Source organism: Trichechus manatus, unplaced genomic scaffold (assembly GCF_000243295.1).
Source record: "Trichechus manatus latirostris isolate Lorelei unplaced genomic scaffold, TriManLat1.0 scaffold00107, whole genome shotgun sequence".
In the NCBI taxonomy this organism is placed as follows: Eukaryota; Metazoa; Chordata; class Mammalia; order Sirenia; family Trichechidae; genus Trichechus; species Trichechus manatus.
In genome coordinates this window covers 8,480,575-8,496,272 of record NW_004444043.1, presented here as the reverse complement: position 1 = coordinate 8,496,272, position 15,698 = coordinate 8,480,575, and the positions used below count along the sequence as shown (strand labels likewise).

At 36.4% G+C, this 15,698-nt stretch overlaps 1 protein-coding gene across 1 annotated transcript; it reads left to right on the top strand.

Annotated features, from left to right (window-relative positions):
* The first annotated feature begins 2,280 nt into the window (after window positions 1–2,280).
* Window positions 2,281–13,581, top strand: LOC101355211 (cytochrome P450 1A4-like). Its single transcript, XM_004383305.1, has 6 exons — window positions 2,281–3,102; window positions 4,721–4,844; window positions 9,473–9,562; window positions 9,659–9,779; window positions 12,122–12,208; window positions 13,281–13,581. The coding sequence occupies exons 1-6, from the start codon at window positions 2,281–2,283 to the stop codon at window positions 13,579–13,581; spliced, it is 1,545 nt and encodes a 514-aa protein (XP_004383362.1).
* The last annotated feature ends 2,117 nt before the right edge of the window (window positions 13,582–15,698 follow it).

Sequence of the window (15,698 nt, the reverse complement as noted above, 5' to 3'; positions counted from 1 at the left end):
GCATGCTGGAAAGCAAGCAACACCATGAAGTCCTCACTCTGTTTACTGAACAGAGACAATAGTGACATTTGGCAAATTGGAGCTGTTGTTTTGATTGGAGATTTAGTTGTTTTTCATTTTTTTGTTTTGTTTTGCTTTTTTTAACTTAAATGCATACTCAGTTTTATTTTTCCATGAAAAAAAAAGCTGATCTCTCAATTTTAACTCCAACATTGATTTTAGAAGGTGAAACAATCAGATAAAGCAGAGGACAAGGCCTGCTTGCAAACTGAGAGTGGGAGCTGTTTATGCTAAAACTTTAAGATAAACATTCCATTGACCCTTGGTGCTATTTATAGTAGAACATAAGTGTAGGGGTTTTTACCAGTCCATCACGCTCTTCTAACCTGAAAGACAAATTCATTATTGCTTGCCAGAATGCTTCTCAATTTATTAAGGTATATATATATTTTAAATTTTCTCAAAAGTCAAAGAAGTGTTTACATTGACCAATGAGTATACCGCCCACCAATATTACCCCGGTAAATAACTTAAGAAATACGAATAGTTTAGTAGTGTTTTCTTTTAAGGGAGAGAATATTCTGTATTCTATGTTGTTAGCTGCAGTGGAGTCAGCTGCCAACTCATGGTGACCCATGCAGGACAGAATCAGACCATTGTGATCTATAGGGTTTTCATTGGCTAATTTTCGGCAGATCGTCAGGCCTTTCTTCTTAGTGATAGTCTGGAAGCTCCACGGAAACCTGTTCAGCATCACAGCAACATGCAATCCTTCACTGACAGATGAGTGGTGGCTGTGTATGAGGTGCGCTGGCCAGTGCACTGGTCAGGAATCAAACCCGGGTCTCCAGAATGGAAGGGGAGAATTCTACCAGTAAACCACCAGCTAACCAAAATATTCTGCATACGTATGAGACTTTTTTTTTTTTTTTTTTTAGTTAGGACCCTATTGGTTGAAAGTAACAGAAGCCAATTCTAAGTAGCTTAAGCAAGAAAGAAGAATTCAACCCAAGGACCAGAGTGCTCCTAGGTCTCAAGAAGATACTAGAAACAGTAAATGAAAAGTCACAAGGTTTCTCACTGTCTTCTATTTACATTTCTTTCTGCTTCATTTGTTTTTCAGACAAGCTTTAATGGTTTCTCAGGTCTACCAGTAGGTAAAATGTCCCCAAATCGTCTTCAGAACTTACATTTAATAGATTAAACTGCCCAAAGAAAGGATGACCTTCCACAGACCCAGTTCCATATTCCCAAGAAAGGTTCCTCTTGGGCCAGTGACCCATCCTTGGATCAGTCACCTGTGTCTAGATGGACAGGTCATGGAGCAGAAAGACAGCTTCAGAGAGTCATTCTTATAAATAGGCTGGGAAGTCCATCGGCAGAGGGGCTAGGCAGACAATGAATTAGATAGTCCCTAAATGACTTATAATTCACCAAGTACTTTCTTTATAATTATCTCATTTGAACCTCAAACAGTGAGAGACCACTCTGTATCCAATTCTCCTATAGAATGCTCCACATTGTATTATCATTTTTGTTTATTTAGTTTCCTCATTAGACCCATTGCCATCAAGTTGATTCCGACTCATAGCAACCCTATAGGACAGAGTAGAACTGCCCCATAGGGTTTCCAAGGTTGTAATCTTTATGGAAGCAGACTGCCACATCTTTCTCTCACAGAGTGGCTGGTGGGTTTGAACTGCTGATCTTTCAGTTAGCAGCCAAGTGCTTTAACCACTGTACCACTAGGGCTCCTTAATAGTACTGTGAAATAGTCTGTGGAATTTTATTTTATATTCCTAGTGCCTGACGTGGGAAGGGAGTTGAGTAAATATTTGTTGGAAGAAGTTGTAGCTAATTTTGTGAGGCAGGAGGCTTAGATGAGAAAACTGGGATGCTCTGAGTGTAAGCGACAGGATGAAGGTCTCCAGCTAATGAGTATGAAATCAGCCTGTATAATCTCAATCCCTTTCTAAAGCACCACGTTGCTTTCTACATTGAGCTTCCCTCCTCTTCTGTCTGTGGTCAATGACTTACATGGAAGATTTAAGTTTGGTGGTTAGAGTTGTGAGAAGAATAGAACTGAGATAAAGACGCAATGTGTTTTACAAGAATTTGATTTTTCCTTCTTCGTGGTCAGTGAAGAATGACTTTCGACACCCTCCAAAGAGTCTCTACTTTGCTTCTAAATGTTTCAAGGGAGAAAATATATTTTGTCTATGCTTAAAACTACAAAAATAAGGTTTACATTTTTCTGTTTTAGGAGCTTTATTTCTGAAGATGATATTCCACTTGGCAGTCACTCCTGGAGAGGTGACTACTTCTCTCATAATTTTGGTGATAGTTTTTGTGTTTGTAAGAGCATTAGGGAGCAGGGGTGGAAAGCAGGTGTCTCCTGCTGGCCCGTGGTCCTTCCCCATCGTTGGAAATCTCCCCCAGCTTGGAGCTCATCCTTACCTGACATTTATGGAGATGAGGAAGAAATATGGAGATGTCTTCCTTATCAAATTGGGAATGGTGCCTGCTGTGGTGGTGAATGGAATGGAAATGGTGAAGCAAGTACTGCTCAAGGATGGAGAGAATTTTGCAGGCAGACCTAATATGCACACCTTTTCTGTCCTGGCAGAAGCAAAGAGTCTTTCATTTTCAGTCAATTGCGGAGAAAGTTGGAAGATTCATAAGAAAATCTCCTCTAATGCTTTAAGAACTTTTTCCAACACAGAAGCAAAATCCTCAACCTGCTCTTGCCTGCTTGAGAAACATATCACCGAGGAAGTTTCTGAGCTGGTGAAAGTCTTCGCAGAATTGACTTCCAAGAGGGGCAGCCTTGACCCCAGAAGTGTGATCACCTGTGCGGTGGCCAATGTTGTCTGTGCCTTTTGCTTTGGCAAAAGATATGAACACAATGATGAGGAGTTTCTTAAGATATTTAAAACAAATGATGAGCTATTGAAAGCCTCCAGTGCAGCTAACCCTGCCAATTTCATACCGTTTTTCTGCCACCTTCCACTACAGATTATAAATGCTTCCTGGGAATTTTATCAAGCCCTAAATCGATTTATTGCACTACATGTACGAGATCATCTTTCTATATATGATAAGGTAAGGATTTAAATTCATACGAAACACGGGTTTTGTAATGGTGAGAAGCATCGAGTACGCAGGAGGTTGTATTCTACCTTGGATCATTTCAGTATAGTTTTGCCACAGTGAAACTTACCCATGCTGTTAGTAAACTTGAGCTCTAGTCAATAGGACTATTGCACAGTTATACTCAGTTCTCATGTAGGGATCTTTAGGATAACTCTAAAGTCTTTGAAACCTCAGAAATTTCCCCAGTTCTGAGAGAACATGCATGAATTATGAATCTGTAATCAACTGATAAATGATTACCCAAATGTAGATGGGTTCCTTGAAGAAATGAGTCAACTATTTTGTCTCTTCATTTTGCACCATTAAGTATATCTGAAATTATGAAGTCTTGAACTTAAAAAAATCAGTATTTTTTTTTCAACAACTTCCATTATGCCTACATCTCCTACCTGAGTTCCTTTACTATATAGAAATGAATCTTGAGATCACAAAACATGTAGTAAGGTTCTACAGGTGGCAGAAGCAGACTTTTCCTATGAGGTCGTTCACATGATTTTTGCCCAATTTGATGGTCCCTAGAAGAATAAATGACCCTAATGAGATATGTATCTGCCAGAAAGAATGCTAGCTCTTTGGACCAAATCAACTAAGGTGAGAGTAATAGGAAAAAATATACCAGGAAAAGATAGATGTCAAGGTGGTAATTGAGCAAATAAAGAGGTGTGAGCGTTAAGTCCCCTCCAATGAAAAAAGAGGAAGATAATCTGTTTTAAGGTACAGCCAGGAACTCTAGATCAGGTACAATAAGTATATGAATTTGTAAGAGTTCATAAACTTTTCTTCTCATTCCCTAATCTACCCCCTCCCCCATCTGTTTCCCTATGATGACAGTAAAACTCACACAATAGATTCAGAAAACTTTTACACCTTCTCCTCACTTACTATCTCGTTATCTGACATTTTGCATTTTCGATAATAGTAAAAAATCTACTATCCAACTATTTTGGGCATTAACAATGTACATCTAGTAGTAGTGAATGCTGAGGTATGAGGCAAGAGTAACGCTGGCTTTGATGGTTAAGTTTTTATATCAACCTGGCTGGGCCATGATTCTCAGTGGTTTGGTAGTTATGTAATGGTGTAATTTGGCAGTTATATAATGATGTAGTCATCCTCCATTTTATGATTGGATGTGGTCATCCCGCCTTTTCACATAACACCAATTTTGCATAATGACCATTCTTTGGAACTTAACCATGTTGATAAGTGAGGAGACGGTGTATTATATTAAATGCTACATAATTTCTCTATAAGTGTTAACGTCAATACTGACATTTTCTAAGTATGCTGATAGACTAAGGCACTTGTTTCTGTTGATTGAAAGATGTTTTTAAAGAAAAAAGAAAGAGTTCTGTAGCTTGGTTTTCTAGTCTACATTCTTTTAAGATCAAGCATTACTTTTTTTCAAACAAAAACGTTTGCAAGGTTTAAAACAATGTACTTATATCCATAAGAATATTGGGTTCATTTCAAGTTACATGAGTCTCTGGCTCTTCTTTCATGGAATTCATATGTGATGTGACATATAGGTAGAGGTGAATAATCATGGTAAGGTTTGTCTCCTCAGGACCATACCCGAGACATTACTGATGCTCTAATTAATATATGCCACAACAAACGTGCTGCTACCAAAACAGCCACCTTAAATGATGATGAAATCAAAAGCACCGTGAGTTACCTATTTGGAGCTGGTATATGACAACATTTATCAATATATAAGACAAAAATCATTGCAATGTTTTTTTTATCCACTATTTATAGTATTTCTTTTTGTATTTGCCATTTTGTATAGTTGAGCTCATACTGTAGACAATTTGGAATTCTGCCTTCTTCCTATGTCATTTGAAAAACTTTATTTTGACCACAGGTGTAGAAACTTGAGTTAATAATAGTCCTCATTTCATGGTGTATTGACATCATTGATCCATGAAATCACGGGCTTGATTTATTTATTCAGTTAGCGAGTTAGTTAGTTGCCTATTACCTTTTATCCCTACATCCATTCCCAGTTTCTTCCACTAATCCACTGGCATTTATTCTTAATGTGTTCATAGTGTTACTTTGTTTGCATGAATGTATTCTTATGAAATGGTCTTTACTTATATTATCATGTATTACCATGTGTTCTTGTATTATCATGCATTTTAGTTTATGTAAATGTTGCTATTTAGATCTCAATCGGTTTCTAACTTTTTTCATGAAACGTTATGTTTTTAAGATCCAACTCTGGTTGCCATGTATATTACTAATTTGCTACTTCTAACAGTTGCATTATACTCCATGGCATGCACCCCCTATGTTTTAGCCATCTGCTGTCTCTAGGATGGACACCCAAACTGTTTGCAAGTCCTGGCCTGTACAGATAATGCAGACGTTGAGTATCTTGCTAATGTTAAGGAGACCATCTTTGTGCATCAGTTTTGCCTCTTTTTTAATTACAGCCTTAGAGTAAATATCCAGAAGCAGAATTTCTGGATCAACTAATAAAAATATTTTTGAGCTTTTGATACATATCGCCAAATTCTTTTTCAGAAGAACTGTACAAGTCTATACTGCTACCACGTTACTATCATTCTTAAATTCTATAGTTTCTTTTTCTACTCATTTTTATCTATCATATTTCTTATGGTTCCTATAAAGTATTAGACTGGAGGAAGCCAATTTCCTTAGTCTAACAAGCAAACAAAAATGCTAAGGGTGTCTTAGCAGTTTCATTTTAGGTAAGATGGTCTTCCAACTTGTTAGTTTTCCTTTCTTTTTATTGTTTACCATCTTTATTGGCACTCTGATTCATTTTTTTCTAGGATCTATGCATTTGTGTTCCTGAATGTTCTTTGTAAACAAAGTTATTTGTTTTGATTTGTGTTGCATGCAAATGCACCATATGTATTATATATATGTATATATGTTTATGTTTTATTTTTTATCATGATTTCAGTTTGATGGCGGCACTGGTTATTTATCATATAAGTTTGATCATGCTATACTTAGCATTTTCTTCTGCCAACTGTCTGATGCTAAGTATTAATGTTAGGGTTTTTGAGCACTTTTTTTTAAGCTTGAATGCCACTGTGTATCAGGTATGTGTGGGCATCAGGAGGGCTTTATTTTCATCTTGATTTGATGAGATAAACTCAAAATATATTACAGACATATATAATACTGTCAATATCCTCAAGTAATCAGCAAATGTGAAATTATGGCAGATCACAGAGGGAACTAGGATACAGAGAACCATCAGATGTGTGCAGCCCAGCTAATTTTTTTTAGTTCGAATGTGTGCAGAAAAGAGGTATTCAGGATAACGCATTTCTGTATAAAGCATTTATCCACTCAATAAATATATCAGATGGAATTTGTATTTGAATCCAAATAAGAGTATTAATGAATACTAAGAAAACAATAAATTTCCACATGTGTCTTCTACCTCACTAGTGAGATGAATAGAATAGTTTATTAGAATAAAATAGTGAGCTATAAACCACGTATTTAATGGATACAATTTGTAACATTCTGTTCAATCAGAGCTTCTATATTATTAGCATTTACATTTCCATATTTAACTTCCCAAATAATCATATAAATGATTTAGTTTTCCCTTAGGATACAGTCAAGCTTTCCCCAAATCACTGCTTATGATCTCAGTAATATTTAGATAATCTACCAAAGTAGATAATAGTGTTTTGCTTAAGCCTTGATGTAAAAAGCCAAATAAATGATGATCAAAATCTGAGTCCACATTTATCCATAGCCTATTTTCTTTTTTTTTTCCCCTCTGTTGCTAGAGAATAGAGTTAATATATTCTGCATTTAAAAAAAAAAAAAAAAAAACACCCCGTTGCCATGGAGTCAATTCCGACTCATAGCGACCCTACAGGACAGAGTACAACTACCCCATAGGGTGTCCAAGGAGTACCTAGTAGGATTCTAACTGCCAACCTTTTGGTTAGCAGCCCTAGGTCTTAACCACTACACCACCAGGGTTTCCACATGCTGCATAGACATCCAATTTTTCACACCATATCAGCAACTTCATTTGGGCAACTTGCTTTTAGGGTAATTTCTTGCAGTATGAAGTCAATGTTAGAAAGTTTGTTAGTTGGAAACTGTAGAACCTACAGCCTCACTAAAGAGAATACTCTGTGTAAAAGGTGAAAACCTGGACCTGAGAAACTTGGAAAGGAGATTCCTCTGGTCTGAAGCTAAACTTGAGTATAGTGCTTATATATGTTTAGACGCGAGCCTTTTAAAGAATAAATAAATATTTAAGCCCCAATGTTGTGGAGCTACAGAATTGAGTGCAGATACTAGCTTTACCCCTGTATGATCTTAGTCAAATTATTTTGCCATCTCTACACTGCAAGTTTCTCATATCCAAAGTAAGAATAATTATAGCCCCTATCTCATAGGGTTTGGAATATTAAATGACAGTGTAATTAAGTGATCAATATTTTGTAAATATCTTCATCATTGTTGTTGTCACTGCCATCATGAGAACCTGGAAATAAAAAGTATAGAATTGAAAACACATTTTTCTACTATATTTTTAACATTTAGTGAATAACACTATTAATTTTGACATTAGGTAGTCATAAAAGTGAATTTACAATGAAAACAGTGTAGTATGTGAGTGAACAGAAGGAAGACTGAAAAGTAGAGAATTGAACAAACTTATTTCAGCAAATCAGGAATGTTTCCTATAATGTCGAACCATCCACCAGAAAGAGCTTTGTTTTTTTTTTAATGTTTTTTGTATTGTACTTTAGATGAAGGTTTACAGAACAAATAGTTTCTCATTAAACAGTCAGTACACATATTTATGACATTGGTTAACAACCCCACAACATGTCAACACTCTCCCTTCTCAATGTTGGAGGACCTTTTTTTTTTTTTTTTGTGAAAATACACATAGCCAAAGTTATACCATTTCAAACGTTTCTGCATGTACAATTCAGTGACATCGATTACATTCTTCCAATTGTGCTGCTATTCTCACTATCCTAGAAAGAGCTTTTTAATGTGGCATTTCTGAGTTTTAGGTTTTCAAGAAATGATCACATTCTTTGATGTAGTCTTAGAGTTGCCCTTGAGAAAAGATAAAATTTGATATATAGAAATCCTTGCTTTATGTTTTTTATTCAGTAATGCAAAACATCTAACCAATGCTTAGATAATCTCAGAAATAAATGAAATTATCTTAGATAATCTCAGAATTTTAAACTATTCAAGAGCCCTGGTGGTGCAGTGGTTAAGAGCTACGGCAAGCTACGGCTGCTAACCAAAAGATCGGCAGTTCAAATCCACCAGTCGCTCCTTGGAAACCTCATGGGGCAGTTCTGTTCTGTCCTATAGCGTCGCTATGAGTCGGAATCGACTCGACAGCAATGGTATAAGTACACTAAAAATTATTATTTAAAAAATATGAGTCTATTCAATCCTCCATTATGTGCTTATACAAACTCCTGGCCTTTGGAGCCAAATAAACGCAAGTTCAAGTCTTGGGTCTGCCTCTTATGAGATGAGTCACCTTGAGCGAAGGCCATAATGTACCTGCGGCACAGCCTTTCTCTTTAGTAAAATGAGCATAATTATATATACCTTACATGTCTGCATTATGATTTAGAGAAAATATATATAAATCCTAGAACAGAGTAAACACTTAATACCTGTTGCCATTGAGTCGATTCTGATTCATAGCAACCCTAGAGGACAGAGTACAACTGCCCCATAGAGTTTCCAGGGAGCAGCTGGTGGATTTGAACTTCTGATGTTTTGGTTAGCAGCCAAGGTCTTAACCACTGTACCACCAGGGCTCCAAACACTTAATAACTACATATAATTATAATTGTGATTATTGCATATAGTCATTATTATCATAACAATAATGTTTGTTATGTAGTGCAATGTTACCAATGTTTTCACATGTCTGATAAATAACACTAATATTTTAAAGGAGTCCCTGGGTGGTGCAAACCATTAAGACACTGGGCTGCTAACTGAAAGGCAGGGTATTCAGGTCTACACAGAGGCACCTCAGAAGAAAGACCTAACAATCCACTTCCAAAAAATCAGCCACGGAAAACTCTATGGAGCACAGTTCTACTCTGACACAAATGGATCACCATGAGTTGGAGATTACTCAATGGCATATTTTTAAATCAACTCTAATGTATAGAATTATTTTATTGTGGTTCTATGAATGTATGGTTATATTTAGATTCCTTTCCCCTAATTCTTAGTACTTGAATATGAAGTAAATTGAGGATATTAATTATCCTGATACTTTTTCCTATGACCCGTTTTCTCGTTTATTTTTCAGGGTTTGAAACAGCGTCAACATGTCTGTACTGGAGTTTTCTTTATCTGATATACTATCCAGAAATTCAAGCCAAAATTCAAGAAGAAATTGGTAACAAACTTTGAGATAAAAATTATAATTTAGTCATATAAGTTTTCTTATAATTATCATTGTTATTATTAAATTAAAAACTTACTTTTCTTCCAGATGGAAACATTGGACTAAAATCACCCAGATTTGAAGACAGGAAAATCTTACCCTACACAGAAGCTTTCATAAATGAAATATTCAGACATGTCTCCTTTTTTGCTTTCACTATTCCTCATTGGTGAGCATATAATTCTCTTCAAAAAAGCAAGTTATGGTTGAGAAGGGAGATGAGGAATCTTGGGATTCATTGGAATATTAAGTGCCTTAGCACCTATGTTATTTTAATATTACTTTAGATCTGATTTGATTTTATTTTGTGCTCCTGCAATGAAATTTTTGAGTAGAGCAACAGTGTATTTTTCAGGCTTTTTTTCATAACCCAAATATGATGCCATTAACTTTCATGTTATATGCACTATTAGGGGCGAAGAAGGATATGGAAATTCCAAGCAATGTATAATCCAACTAAAATATACATTTGACCATGAGATATCATACAAACACACTAATCTCCTCCTATGGACAGCCTCAGCCTCCTGCTGATGTGGCTTCATTTTCAGCAGCCTCAAGTTTTTCTGGACAGTAGACTGAGGAACTCAAGGTTGCCACAAATAGATTAAAGAGAAAATCCATTTATAGATATTTTAAAATTTACTGAACCTCATGCTGGAATCTCCAGCACACAAATGCATGCCAGTATAGATTAAATAGATGGGTTTTATTAAATATGTACATAGAGAACAAAATTTCTGGTAGTTTGAACTATTTTTATTTCACACAATTCAAACAGAGAATACAATTCTCAGTACCTTTTTTCTTCTCACCTTTAAGTAGTGAAGGAGCGGAAATGTATCTTTTCCTAGAAAGCTGATGTAATTGTTCTGTAGTTGGCCACAGAAATATGTAGCGCCCTCGGCTGACCAGCTGCCAATGGGATCAACTACCAGCTGAGCACAGTGAAGGTCAGACAGTGAGTGAGAGAGACTCCTGTATTTAGTTTGCTCTCCTTATTGACAAACCATGCCTATCAATTCACAGTGACCCCTTCCTTCTAGCTGCTGTGTCAGATCTTCTTTCTGGTTGAAGTACATTTGGTCTTTAACTTAAGTTTTAAGAAGCAACTCTTCTGTTCCAAGACTTTCATAAGGAGACCTTGGGTACGCCTTAAAAGAGCATGACCTACTTCTTTACTAAGCAGTCAGGAACAGAGAAGTCCTGCCAAGTTTATGTGCATTACTTAGGATGAAAGGAAACACATATTTGGGGCTCTGGAAACACATCTGAGGAGCTGAATCCACAGAGGAATGCGTCAAGATAGACAAGTGTCTGTACATCGAAGGAGGTGATGCTGTACGTAGAAGGAGGTAATTCTTTCAGAAAAATAGGTCCGTTACTCATTTGGCCTTCCCTCTTCTTGGGTGTTGAGGCCACCCAATATATAATGCCCATATTATTCGCCAAAGTTCAGTACCAGTTGAGAGATGGACATAGATGAAATAGAGGTCAAAATATTAGCTTTCTTAATTATCAGAGCTAGTTTTCAGGACTGGGCTTAAACCTGGACCAAATAGGCTTACCAAAACTTCTCACCTGAATTAGACATATTTTCATCACTCAGTCTCTGGCAGGATTGGACAATAACAGGCTTGCTCTGGAAAGATGGACGTGCTCCTCTAAGCTCATCCCATGGTTGTTTACAGATGAGATGTACCTTCTCTGCAGGCTGACTGGTGTGAAGAGAGCTCAGGAATGGCTAAGCCAAATATGCCAGTGCCTTCTCTCAAATGCAAATAAAAACATCACTGCTTCTCCTCTGGGGAGAAGTGAGTGTGGGGTCCATCTAGTGAGGTGGGAAATGCACGTGGATACAATTGCATGATTGAATCCCTCTCATGCATAATTATAGTGTTGTGAAAGGGGAAGGTTTCTAGATAGAAGACTGAGACTAGGACTAGAGAAAAGAATGTTCATTCTAGAGGTAACTTAGAGATCTTCCCATACAACCAACCCCTCCATTACATAGTTAGGAAAAAAAAATCACAGAGTAAGTAAGAGATGTGCCCAACACATCATTCACAGAAGCTTCTAGAGTTTAGAGTTCATAGTTCTAAATCCATTATTCCTTCCACCAAGTACTAAAAGATGCTATGTTTTGATTTTCTAATCTATTAATAAAAGCCAGAAGCACATTTAGTACAAGAAAGTGCTTAATAATGCCTTTTTATCTTGATGTAATCATCTGCCTGCTCATGATCAACTCTGTCATAGAAATACTGAGAGAATTTTCTGTTAAGATTTTAGCTCATAGCAATGCCTTGCATATAATAAGTGTGCCATATATATAATAAATCATTAATTTGATAATAGGTGAAAAGATGTTTCAGTTAATAAAAGAATACAGATTTATAAGGGTTTCATGTCCTTATAGTAAAAAATAATCTGTGAATTGTAGGAGGAAGTTAAGGGATGGCATATTTGAATTTTCAGAATGTGCTGTAATGCTGTATTTTTCCTTCCCAGTACTACAGTGGACACTTCTCTGAAAGGCTATTTCATTCCCAAGAAAACTTGTACCTTTATTAACATGTACCAAGTAAACCATGATGAGTAAGTCACTATGATGATTTCTGGGGAAAGACTGTCTGGTTGTTTGTTTACTATTTATCAGTCTGGGAAAGATTTATACACTTCTTAACCAAACTTCATTAACTTCTGTTTCTCTTGAAAAAAAAGTTTGAAAGAAGTTCAGTTCTCCCTCTTCACCTGTAATGGGAAGGGCAATCTCAATACAGATTCGTTCAGGAAAATCCAATTTCAGAAGTGTGTTCAATGGCGTAGGTGTCCGCTGAAGACTTTATGGGATCACCCTCTGCTTGGGTATGGCCTGCTGATATTTGAAATGGAGTCTGAAATCCTAACGGAAGGGAGGCCACCAAGCATAAATTTTTTTGTCTGTTTATTTATTTATTTATTTAATTTGTTTTTTCCTCTACCCCAGCTACTAGATTAGTGTCTGGCACATAGTAGGCACTCAATAAATGTTAGTTGAATATAATGTAGCTAGAAGCTCACCTTTATCAAACATAAAATGGAGGGTAGAGATGAAGGTGCCTCAGGCAGCGAAAGTAAGGAATATTCTTATACAAATTTTGTGGAACTCTTAATTTAAAATAATTAAAATTTTAAATAAATTCTCAGGTCTTTTATTAACTAATGCATTTGGCTGTTAACTAAAAGGTTGGCAGTTCGAATCCAGCAGCTGCTCCTTGGAAACCCTATGGGGCAGTTCTACTCTGTCCTACAGGGTCCCTGTGAGTCAGAATCGACTCCATGGCAATGGGTTGTTTTGTTTTTTTTTTTTCCGTTTTTTATTACCTAATGAATTACAAGTCATTTTAGTGAAAATAAAGTAACGAATATGCTAAATCTTCATAGTAACTAAATCCATCATTATATTAAAGGAAAGAATGATGCACGAATATATATATACATACATGATAATTATATGTATAATTAGGTCTCCATAATAATTATTTTTGTGCGTGTGTGTATAATTTATAAAGGATAGTCCCACACTGAACAAAACATTTACCGCAAAATTATTATGGAGAACTTGCTAACAATGGGAAAATGATAAAATAATTTCTTTTTAAAACGTTATTTTTGTTGTTTGATACAGAACTATTTGGGATGATCCCAGTTTATTTCAACCTGAGGGATTCCTAAACAAAAACGGAGAACTGAATAAAAGTCTTGTTGAGAAAGTTTTGATATTTGGAATGGGAATCCGGAAGTGTCTTGGAGAAGATGTTGCGCGCAATGAGATATTCATTCTCCTCACCGCTGTTCTGCAACAGCTCAAGCTGCAGCAATGCCGCGGAGTCCAGCTCGACCTGACGCCCACATACGGGTTAGCCACGAAGCCCAAACCATACCAACTCAAGGCGGAACTCCGTTCCTCGGGGAGTTCGTCTGCTTAGATTCTCAGACTGGATGGAGAGTTTCTTATTAATTCAGGACAAAAAAAAAAAAAAAAAGTGTGATTCACATTCCTTTACAAGTAATTTAAAGATCTTCCCCTGGGCCCTGGTATAAATTCAACACTTTGCCTATCATCCTAATGTAGGAACTATTTTTAAAAGTGTAAGATATAACCTCAGTCATAAACAGCTACTGTCTCATGAAGAGATCTTTAGTTAATGGGGAAAACCTGTTGCCGTGGAGTTGATTCCGACTCATAGTGACCTATAGGACAGAGTAGAACTGCCCCATAGGGTTTCCAAGGAGCAGCTGGTGGATCCGAACTGCTGACCTTTTGGTCAGCAGCTGAGCTCTTAACCACTGTGCCACCAGGGCTCCAGACAGTGGGGAAGTGAGATGTAACTCAGGGGTTTTAGGTTGGTGTCTCCCCCTGTGAGCGTGGGCGGAAGGGAAAGACGTGATTGCCATTGTCTACCTTCCTTTTACGCCACCTTCAAACAGAGCAGATATGCTGAGAGCTGTTTTGAATACAGGGTTCAGAATAAGAACAAGCTTCTGATATTAAAATTATTTTCGGGGACCTAGGAAATAGGTACTTAAGAGGGCCAGAGAAGGGAGCCGGGTTAGCCTAGAACAGCAGAGAGCCTTTAACGGTGGTAATACATGAGTTGGGCTACATTTAGAGAGGTAAAAAAAGGCGACGAGAATTTCCTCAAAAGCCATTTTCATATTGACTCTTACGTTTTCTGTATTAAAAATCTTAACTTGAAGGCAAATTGGTTGTTTTTATGTTACCAACTTCTTCTGGTACCTACTAAATATCCATGTTATGAGAGAAAAAATAGATATTGATTTTTTAATATACTTTTTAATATAATACCCAGTACTTTCTATGTACTTTTTTAATTGGTTTTGGTAATGAGCCAAGGTACGTAAATGAGCCTGACATGGACAGGGAAGGACCATGCATTTTAGATGGAAGTTGTAAGGAGTCGTTGCATTAGAAAGCATTTGGAAACTGGGAGGTAAGAGCTGCTCTGTTGCCGAATTCAAGCAGGGAGAGCAGTTAAGGAGGTGTGGCTTACATAGTGGCAATCCTGATGAGGATGTGGTACTGGAAACACAGAAGTTAAACGATTTAGAGGAGTTGCAAACTAAAGTCAGAACTCAGGTCTTGTTTCCAAATATAAATAAACTCAGAATTATTCTTGGGAATAAACAAATTGAATTATTGTGCTAGTCTGTTTACCAAAACCTAACCAAACTCAGTGATGTCTAGTTGATTCTGACTCATAGCCACCCTGTAGGACAGAGTAGAACTGCCCCATAGGGTTTCCAAGGCTGTAATCTTCATAGAAGCAGACAGTCACATCTTTCTCCCCCGGAGCAACTGGTGGGTTCAAACTGCGGACCTTTCAGTTAGCAGCCGAGCACTTCACCACTGTGCCACTAGGGTTTCTATTATCCCAGTGACAGTGTGTCAAAATGAAACTACTGTTACATTTTTGTCATGAGAAACAGTCAAATATTTTTTGTATGTAACAATAATGGGTATGACAAGAACACTATCGAAATCTTGATATCTGTTTATCTGGAATTTTCTTTAAAAAATTGTATTTTCTAATCTCTTGGTTTTTTTTAAAAGTAAGTTATTTCTATATACTTATTTTAACACATTATTTTGTAAAATGCTAATTTGCACTTTTATTATGCTTGTAAGACATAATTAAATAGTGTACTATTGGGCTTTTGTATAATTCATAAGGTTGCATTTCATGTATTTGTAGAAACATGGATAAGAATAAAACAAAGAAAAGGAAGTGTAAAAGAAAAATAAAAAAAAAATTCTTTGTTGTTTAATATGTAAAGATGAATTATTTTTAATTATATCTATTTACTTTTCCTGAGGTAATATTTTATGTAATATAGTCAGAACCAACATAGTGTACCAAAATATTGTATCTAAATTAGTTACATTAACATAAATATTTAAAATTATCATCTGGAAACTACACACAGAATTCGTTCTGCTTATAGAGTTTTTTTTTTTTTTATATTTTATTGTACTTCAGGTGAAGGCTTACAGAACAAATAGTTTCTCATGAAACAGTAGTAC

Coding starts and splice junctions, on each gene's coding strand:
- LOC101355211 (XM_004383305.1), top strand. CDS start 2,281: ATGATATTCCACTTGGCAGTCACTCCTGGAGAGGTGACTACTTCTCTC. Junction 4,845..9,472: donor GAGTTACCTATTTGGAGCTG/GTATATGACAAC, acceptor TTTATTTTTCAG/GGTTTGAAACAGCGTCAACA. Junction 9,780..12,121: donor GCTTTCACTATTCCTCATTG/GTGAGCATATAA, acceptor TTTCCTTCCCAG/TACTACAGTGGACACTTCTC.